The sequence below is a fragment of the Crocuta crocuta genome, unplaced genomic scaffold (assembly GCF_008692635.1).
Source record: "Crocuta crocuta isolate KB4526 unplaced genomic scaffold, BGI_CrCroc_1.0 scaffold339, whole genome shotgun sequence".
In the NCBI taxonomy this organism is placed as follows: Eukaryota; Metazoa; Chordata; class Mammalia; order Carnivora; family Hyaenidae; genus Crocuta; species Crocuta crocuta.
In genome coordinates, this window is record NW_027530357.1 from 1,899,209 (window position 1) to 1,908,971 (window position 9,763).

Consider the following 9,763-nt stretch of genomic DNA (forward strand, 5'->3'; position numbering starts at 1 on the left):
ATTAGTTCAAGGCTATTTCAGAAGCCTTCAGATATATGCCTTGTTTTGGTCTGGCCCAGTAGGGATCATTTATGTACCTTCACTCACAAGATCTTGCCCTGTTATTGAAAAGCTTTCAAGGGTGCCTGGGTGGCTCAGTCAGTTAAGCATTTCAGCTCAGGTCATGATCTCACATGACCTGAGATCAGGCCCCGCCCTGGATTCCGAGCTGACAGCATGGAGCCTGCTTGCGATTCTCTCTCTCTCTCTCTCTCTCTCTCTCTCTCTCTCTCTCTGCCCTTTCCCTATTCACACATGCACGTACTCTTAAAAAAAAAAAAGGCTTTCAGACACAGCTATCTATATATAACTATCTGAAAGAATAACAAAAGAACATTTGACAAAGTGCTAACCCTTAGAAAAACTTTCAGTTTACATTTTCTCAGCCAGCTGGAGTCCTTTAGCCTTTGAAATTAGAGTTAACAAGCAGCAGAAACTGGAAGGAATTTCATAAACCATCAACCCAGTTCTATTTCCCTGGCAAAGTGGTTTTCTCACATCTGTATCAAAAACAGGGCTACCTGTGTGGCTCAGTCATTTAAACATCTGACTCTTGATTTCGGCTTGGGTCCTGATCTTTCCATTCATGGGATCAAGCCCTGCATCTGTGTGCTGACAGCCCAGAGCCTGCCTGGGATTTTCTCTCTGCCCCTCCCCTGCACCCTCTCTCTCAAAATAAACATTTAAAAATAAAATGTTGAAGGCTGCCACTTTCAGGCAGTAGATATGGGCCTGATCAAATTAGAACACCCCTACCCCCAACATCCAGCCCTTTGTGGACTTAAATCAGCTCTGGGGTCTATTACTGGAAGACTATTTGGAAGTAGGGCTAACTATACAAGATTGATACAGCTTTAGAGACTTCAAATTGAAATATAACCAGGTCACAAAAGAGAAAAAGAAAAATGAATTATGGGAACATCTTCAGTCTGTTTATATAAATACAAAACTAAATCAACTCCGTTGTACTGTTCCACAGAATCTCATCCTTCTTTCCTGCAGCAAGCAAGGGGAAAATTCTCCCATCTTAACTACGATAAAACAGGAAAAATAATTGTTTGCCTCTCTACCCTGAAACTTTCCCAGTCCTAACATAGCTCAATTTCACTATGATTCCTAAAACCCCAAGTTCCAGATTTAAAACCTCTCCCAAAGATACTACAACCTAATGCTGCTCTTAAGATGGAGTCCTCTCGGGGCGCCTGGGTGGCTTAGTCGGTTGGGCGTCCGACTTTCGCTTAGGTCATGATCTCACGGTTCGTGGGTTCGAGCCCCGCGTTGGGCTCTGTGCTGACTGCCAGCTCAGAGCCTGGAGCCTGTTTCAGTCTGTGGCTCCCTCTCTCTCTGACCCTCCCCTGCTCGCGCTCTCTCTCTAGAAATAAATTTAAAAAAAAAAACCTTAAAAAAAAAAAAAAGATGGAGTCCTCTCAACTCTATCCTCCCCTTCTGTGTCAGCAATAGCTCAGCTGCTCAGAAATCCTAATTGCATCTCACAGATCCAAAGTGAAACAATAAAGCCTTACTTCACAAGAACATTGAAAGTAACCTAGGGAAACTAGAAAGCTAGGACCTTTCTTGCAACTTCCAAGAGGAGTGTGGGTTGTTTCAGCCCCTGGCATGTTTCCTTATACCTACAAAAGCCAAGTCTGCTGCATTTGCTTTTCTTCATAGAAAAGACTTAAGTCTTCTTAAAATCGATAGCAGGAAACCTTTAATGAAAGTTACTTATCCACAGCTTTAATTGGGTCTTTTAATGAAAGCCTCAATTCACATTTAATTGTTAATGGGGCTTCTAAGCACAGCTAGTTAAATCACAGCACAGCAGGCTTACATGTTTAAATTCCTGCAAAGACTTTATTAGAATCACATGGAGGGCTGCTGCTCAGAAACTTTCATTTTCCTTTTTAAGACTACTTTTAATCTTTTGAGCGTCCTTTTGGGACAAGGCAGGAAAGGAGGGGTGGATAGCCCATACCCCAGCAAATTTCTCATTAGCTCAACTTTGTAATTGGCTTTACAGCCACAGAAAGCTTCAATAAAGTTCTACACATTCATTCATCATCACCTCCCAAGGCCTGAGATCCAGAACATTCTACAGTGTCTTTTAACAAAATGAACATTTAAGGATAGTATTTATCAGATTAGCCATAAGATTTAATCTGAAAGTTTCTCTGCCATGCATTTCTCAACATGCACTTCTGAGTAGTTATTCTTCCATGCACAACAGCTGCAGGAGGGGACAGATTAAAGACTCAAGAGCACGAGGAATACGCCAGTCTATTAAATCCCACAGAAACCAACTTCAAGGCCTGACCCCCACTAACCTACTCAGGATCAAGTGATAGGCCATTTTCAACCCTAGATTTGAACAAATCGTAACTAACACATACTTCTCCAACAGATTTATTTTTTGAAAGGAATGGATTTTGAGGAGGAAAAACATGGGATAAGAGGTATGGAATAGAAAATAAATACAAATGTAAGCTGTTTTGCTAATTGTTTTATAACCACAACAAATTCGTACAGAGAATGCCCTGTACAAAACAACACAATAAAAGGTTCAAAGATCGAGGTGTTCCCCTAGGCAAGGCTGAAGATTTCAGTCTCTGGTATTTGGAATTTAGGCTGCAGTCCTTGTTTTTGGATGGATCACTGGGTGTGTGACACAGTCCATGCGATTAACCAGATTTGAACAGAAGAATGGCCACTTGGCCCAGGTAGAAGTAGATGAAGTGTTTGGTTTCATGTGTCACGTAACTACCGAAGTTCCTCCCCACGATGCAGTGCCAGGTGGGGTTGTACTTCTTGTCAAACTCCTGGTGGGGGGAGAGGGGAGAAGAAAAAGAGAACACACTAGAATTTCAGTGCTAAACCAGAGGTCAGAGTTTGCCTCCTAGATTAGCAGAGCCTGTAGGGGCAGAAAGGAGGAACGTTAGCATCTGCAAATTCTTAGCATGAAAGAATGTTCCCCAGGTCCAAGTCGCCTACATAGTGCATTAATGCAAACATACTTGCAGTCTGAGCTAAGCTGAGAATGGGGGTTGGGGAGGTAGAAGGCAGAAAGGGCAGCCTCAAAGGGCGCTTTGTTATCACAGTAATTTCACCTTCGTATCTTTTATGATATTGTTAATTAACAGCAGGTGAGAACAGTTCCAGTTTATGTCATGTGTAAACAGAACAAGTGATATCCTACTGTAGGTCACGCACCACAAAATCCAAACGGTCAATAGTTAGCTGAAAATACCCTATTCCTTAACTGCACTCCAGAATCCATGAAAACAAAAGAGGTCCAAAAGGGCAAAGCCTCAATTAGCATCTAAACCTCTGTGGATCAAAATTTAAAAAGGGGCAAGATCCTTTGCAATCCACTGATCCTACAGAAAGAATGCTAGAAGCAGAATCTGACAGCCACCTGGTCAGATTTTATCCTTCATGATAATTTCAATAGCCCTCTCTTCCACATCTATCCTGATGATGCCCATCTACCTACCACCTGGTACACAAAGATAGCAAATTGCAGAAACAACTTTCCCTATTTTCCCGCACCCCAGGGGGCTGAGGCCTAGAACGCCCGTGATAATTTCTTTGCTTAGGTGACTGTAAGGCAAGGGCCAAAGCTAACCTTTCTCTGTAAAATTCTTACAATTCTGTATTGAGTTACACAAAATTCGGCTCTCATATAGGGTGTGCAGTATGAACATCTTTCAGATCTACTGGAGTAACATTCTTACAAGCTAGATGAACGTACTGCTGAGTTGGTCAAAAAAGGTATTTCTGTTCCATGTCAAGTCTCTCATCTCCGTATTCTCAACTGGGAACCCTCCCACGGCTTAGGCTGCCAGCTTCCTTCCCTTCCAGAAAACACAGCTCGGAGAAATTGGCAGTCCTGCCAGCTTTCTACAGAATGCTATTTACCAAGCCCTCGCCCCAGCCCCCTAACCACCACTACCACCCACTTTTCCTCAGCTGCCGACTGAACTCCCCACTGGAAGGCTGGCAACACGTCCCTCCGACCAGGCTGGAAAACACCCACGCAGCCGCCCCCGCCCCCTCCGGAACACCCAGATGGATCCTCCGCGCAGGAATCCTGCAGAAAGGGGAACCGCTGCTCCCCGATCCTAGAAACCGTTGCTAGGTGGCGCTTTCCCCCCGCGGAGCTGGGTAATAAAAAAACTTCGGGCGCCGAGGGTCTGGTCTTCTCATCAGGAGCGCAGAATTCATCTGCGTCCTTTCTGGAACCCTCTACACCCGAGCTGCCCTGCGTGCCTCCAAGGACCTCTGCCAAGCGCTCTGGGGACGCAGCATCGGGGAGAAGGGCTAAGTTGTAACTCGCCCCAGCTGTGCGCAAACGGCCCGAGCCCCCCGCCCGCACCCCGTCCTCACCTTCTTAATATGGGCCGCAATGTCCTTCTCTATGTTGTATTTCTCCAACGCCTGAGTCGCACACTCCACCGAGTCCTGTTGCATCTCCTCCGACATGTCGGCATTTTTGATCACGGCCTTTCGGTCACACATGGTTACCTGGGGGGCGAGGCCCGGGCAAGGGGTAATAAGTTGGGGTGCTGGATGCGCCCGAAGCGCCAGCTCCCCCAGCCCATTCCTCCCGCCCCCCCACCCCACTTCTCAGAAAGCGCGGGCCGCGAAGACCGAACGGCGAGAGAAGTCCGTCGGGGGATGTACCCAGGCGAGGAAGCCCACTGTAGGCCCCGAGAGTCCCTCACCGAGGAGCAGGGGGTGGGCAACTGCAACAGTCTCCTGGGGGAGGGGCTGACGACGCTCACACCCGGCTGGAGATACCGTCGCTACCGAAGCCGTGGCGCATCTAANGCTCCCGCCGGCCCCGCCCCCCACCGAACGTCCCCATTGGCTTGACGCAGCCCCCAGGACTCTCCCATTGGTCCATGACCTCAATGGTTCCCTCAGGATCTTTCTCCTGCATTTTGTTGCGGACCACAATGCATCTCTCGCGGCGTCGGTTGCCCCGGCAATGGGCCGCACGCGGTGAGGCCCACACACTCCGAAGGTGGAGCTGGGGCGGGGTCTTAAGGACCACCCAGAGACCAGAGGGGTGCGAGGGGACTTTGTGCCCAACCCGGGAGAAGTGCCTTGAAATTTTCGAAGGTTGTCCCAGGGTAGGTTCTAGAATATCTTGGGAAGCTGGGTGTCCTACGTACCTCCCACCTCCACCCCAGGTCCAAGGATTTGGGGATTCTGACTGAGGTAACCAGTCTCTTCACTGACAAGGTATCTCTGAAGGAGGGCCGGCTTTATGAACAAGTGACCAGTGCAGTCGCAGAAGAGGCGCCCTAGGGTTTGGTTTAATGCTCTACCCTCACATTCTTGAAATTCTTGTTTCTTGTTGTTTTGTTTTGTTTTGTTTTGTTTTGTTTTTAACAAGGGACCCCACATTTTCATTTGGCACTGGGTCCTGCAAATTGTATAGCCGTTCCTGTCTTGAAATTTGGGGCAGGGGGCCGAGGGAGGCCCGGAGGTCTTCAGGAATGGAAGGAGGTTTCCTATCCTGCTGGGCAATGGAGACTCCCCTCTAGGGGCTCGGGGGCCATCTGGGTGGATTTGGGAGTGCTGATACCAGGTGTGTGTGTCCAGGGTGGGGCTTGCTTCTTGCTCTGATGAGGCAGTCTTTCCTGTGTGGGAGCTTCTTGGTTGAGGATGATCTCCAGGGCGGAGGTGCCGAAATGGATAGAAAGGCATCCCTCAGCGGTATTTTCCTCTGACTTTGGGAGACCAACCACTAAGTGGCTTAAAAAGCTAGGTCTTGGGGGGTTGGGGAGCAGGAACAGATCTGGATTTAAATCCCAGCACTGTCATTTACTAACTGTTTGAATGTCAGTTTTCTTATCTGTGAAGGGGGACTAACTGTGAAGGGAAACCACTTCATGGACACTTTGGGAATATTAAAGGGACTAATAAAGCCTTTGAAGTTCCTCAACACAATGTGTGGCATGTAGCAGGTGCTCAACTAATCTTATCAAAAACTATCAGCTGATGGAACTGTCCCAAGAGTCAAGCAAGATTTTGACCAACCCTTAAATGCCTATAATGTGTTGTTGAACTTCCATGCCTATAATGTGTTGTTGAACTTCCATTAGCAAGTTATGAGATTCATCATGCAACCAGAAGCTTTTTGTGTACATTTCTGCATTTTTATTCTTGACCACTTACTCTTAGTAACCCGAGACCCCTTAAAACAATTGGACCAGACAGGCACACAACTCCAAAGAGAAACTGATGGGAATAATGAGGACCTCAGGTCCACGTGTGCATATCAATTAAGTAAAATTAAGAGGCTTTTCCAAGTTCCAGGTTTCCAATGAAGGGATTATGGGTTTCATGAGTTAAAATAATTCTATATGGTGTTGCTCCTGAGGAAGAAATTGAGCTGGAAATAGGGGTGAGGCTGGGTTGCTGCTTCTACCTGACTTGGGTGCATGATTCAGAGCTGTGGAATCTCCTCATGATGCCAGAGGCTGAATCTTCTTGGGAGCCTTTAATTTATAGAAAGCATATATATATAATATATATAATATATATATATAAATTTTTTAAGTTTATTTTTGAGAGTAAGAGAGAGCACAGCCAGGGAGGGGCAGAGAGAGAGGGAGGCACCGGATCTGAAGCAGGCTACAGGCTCTAAGCTGTCAGCACAGAGTCCTGTGTGGGGCTTGACCCCCACGGACTGGAAGATCATGACCTGAGCTGAAATTGGACTCAACCAACTGAGCCACCCAGGCGTCCCCCTCTTTGCTCATTTATATTTCAGCTCAAATGCCACCTTCCCTGACATCCCATCTCTACCAGCCCTCTACCACCACACTTCAGTGACTTTGACAACACTTATTTTTACTCTACTGTACTTATTTATTCTTTCAGAAGAATTATCTCATGTATTTATTTGCTTGGTTATCGTCTCTCCGTCCCTATCTTGTTCACTGCTGCATCCTCAGCATCTAATTCAATGTCTACATTGAATATATAGTATGCATTGAATTAAATATGCATGGAATTAAAATTACCAGGTCTTATATCCCCATTTAACAGATTAGGAAGTTGATTTTCTCAAGGTCACATTGTTAATGAATAAGTTCTGGGTCTGCATGACCTAAAATCTATTCTCTTAACTTCACTATTATTATATTTAGCTGAGTAGACAGTTTGCCTTTTTCTTATTTATAACTTTGAAGATAAAGAGTTTGAAATGGGATGATGTTAAAGTTTTATTTTTTAAGTTTATTTTTTTTTATTTTGAGAGAGAGAGCACGTGCGCAAATGAGAGGGGCAGAGAGAGGAAGAGAGAGAATCCCAAGGAAGCTCCACGCTGTCAGCAAGAAGCCTGACTGCGGGCTCAGTCCCACACAAACCATGAGATCATGACCTGAGCCAAAATTAAGAGCCAAACGCTTAACCGACTGAATCACCCAGGTGTCCCTAAAGTTTTCTAACTAATAATAGAATTTTCTTTAATAAATGTTTATAACTTTTTCTCCATTTGTAGCACCTGCCTTCCCTGGCATCTCCTGTGTTTGTACTGCTCATCTCAACCAGCTCTTGAGTCTAATTATTTTCTTTAAATTGGAAAGTAGTACACTACCAGAGACCGCTGCCTTCCTGGGCTGTGCTTAACCCCTAGAGACCCATTAGGGATATGGTTTCTAGGAACCAAAAACCTTTCTGCCTTTTTCATTCCTTTATCACTTATTTTTGCAGAGTTATTTCTCATTTCCTGTCTGTTCATGCCACAGTGAGGCATCCCCTAATTGGAGAAATGTACTGTGCAGCAAGGATGCTTCGAATATGTACCTAGAACCAGTTACAGTCCCATCCTCAAGGAGCTTCTAGTCAACAGGAACCTAATTCTTCTAGTATCATAGGTTCGGGGGTTTGAAAGGACTTTAGAATGCAGGGGTCCAACCGGTAACACTGGGTGAGGTGAGGTAGGTGGGGGTGGTAGGAACCATGGCAAATAGAAAAGCCCTTTTAAAGGTGTGAGACAGATATTGCCATTTGGGAATGCTGTCCCAGTGTTGTTAAATCTTCTGATTTTCAAGAGAGATCAGAGATCTGGATTATTTTTGTGATGAATGTTTTTAGGGCGCCTGGGTGGCTCAGTCAGTTGAGCGTCTGGCTCTTGATTTTGGCTCAGGTCATGATCTCATGGTTTGTGTGGGATTGAGTCCCCAGTCTCTCAAAAATAAATAAACTTTAAAAAATTAAAATTAAAATGCAGTGCAAGCTAGATATGATCTATGGTCCTCTCGTCCAGTTAAATATTCTCTTTTTGTAACCAGAAGACAGACTCAGAGAAGGTACAGTATATATGTGTATGATCACACACATATATATTTAGTCTATGTCTAGAGTTCCTGACACAGAGCTCTAAATACCCTTGGAATTTTCTGAGCGATAAGAGCATCATTTGTTATTCCTAATGAGCCCCTATTCACTGCTGACCCTGAATTGGTGCCAGTGAGGTGACTCTTTGTGAGGAGGGTGCTGGATAGCTTCAAATATCTAGATAGCTAGTAACAAGAGGAAACAACCTTGTTATTAGAGGTTTGAAACTTTTTACCCCCTACTCCAGTTATGTCCTCTTCCCTAACCCTCCCCATCTCCTCACTGGGGAGGGGAGAGAGGCTGGAGATCACATTGAATCTCCAGTGGCCATGTTATATATAATGAGCTCTCCATAAGAGCTCCAAAACCTTGACATTCTGTGAGCGTAGCACCACTCTGGAGAGGGCATGGAAATCTGTACCACCCCACCCCCAATAGGCCTCTCCTCTGGTTTGGCTGTTCCTGAGTTGTCCTTTATAATAAATTTGCCATAGTAAGTAGAGTGCTTTCTTGATTTCTGTGAGTTGTTCTAGAGAATTATCACACCTGAGAAGGCTGTCATGGGAACCCCCAAATTTTTGGTCTTCTGGGTGAAGTGAAGGTAGCCTGGGAACCTCGTGGGCAGGGGCCTCTGAAGTGGGGGCAGTCTTATGGGACTGAGCCCTTGAATTGAATTGTTGGATACCCAATTGATGTTGGAGAATTGAAGAATTGGTATAGAAAAATAAGTACTTGGTTTTTTTTGGCGGGGGGGAAACAGTGTCAGGAAAAAAGATACTACAGAAATGAAGGGACCTACTCGTGATTACATAGCGAGTTACTTATGGAACCTGGTCTGACTCCAAATCTGGTACTCTATTACATCAGACAGGCTGGCTTATCCTTGGGTGCTGGGGATTCTTTACACTCTGGGAGTGAGTGGAGTATGGTCTATGCCTGCTAATTGGCACATAATGTTTGCTAAATGGATGCTGAATAAATGAATGGATTTAGCACTAAAATTCCTACACTTAGAGCCGGACAAAGACGATATCTGGTGTAGTTTTGATTGGCAGCAGGGAGGGGACAACTCATCATAGCAGAGACTCAACAAACGGCCTTCTTGTTTGATCAGAACCATCTGATCAGATTTAGAAAGCCTGAGAAGAGGTCATTTCCAGGGTCCTCTGGAAGTTCAGATGACACCAGAGTAAACCCACTCTGACGCCACCAAATAGAAACCTCAGAAGTTTCTGAAATCATCCTTCATGATTTTTGCCAAACCTGAATCCTACCTCTACTATTTATTCCATTTTTCTTTAAACTTTTATCTTCCTAAATAAGTATGTTTTAATGGGCAAATGTATATGATGACCATAAATGGAAGACCAAT

The 9,763-nt window shown here is 45.1% G+C and overlaps 1 protein-coding gene across 1 annotated transcript; it reads right to left on the reverse strand.

The window, feature by feature from the left end:
• Positions 1 to 2,426: 2,426 nt before the first annotated feature.
• Positions 2,427 to 4,865, reverse strand: DYNLL1 (dynein light chain LC8-type 1). The gene is made up of 3 exons (XM_077766006.1): positions 4,761 to 4,865; positions 4,423 to 4,560; positions 2,427 to 2,855 (listed from the first exon to the last, which is right to left on the reverse strand). The coding sequence occupies exons 2-3, from the start codon at positions 4,552 to 4,554 to the stop codon at positions 2,718 to 2,720; spliced, it is 270 nt and encodes an 89-aa protein (XP_077622132.1). The 5' UTR covers positions 4,555 to 4,560; positions 4,761 to 4,865; the 3' UTR covers positions 2,427 to 2,717.
• Positions 4,866 to 9,763: the final 4,898 nt, after the last annotated feature.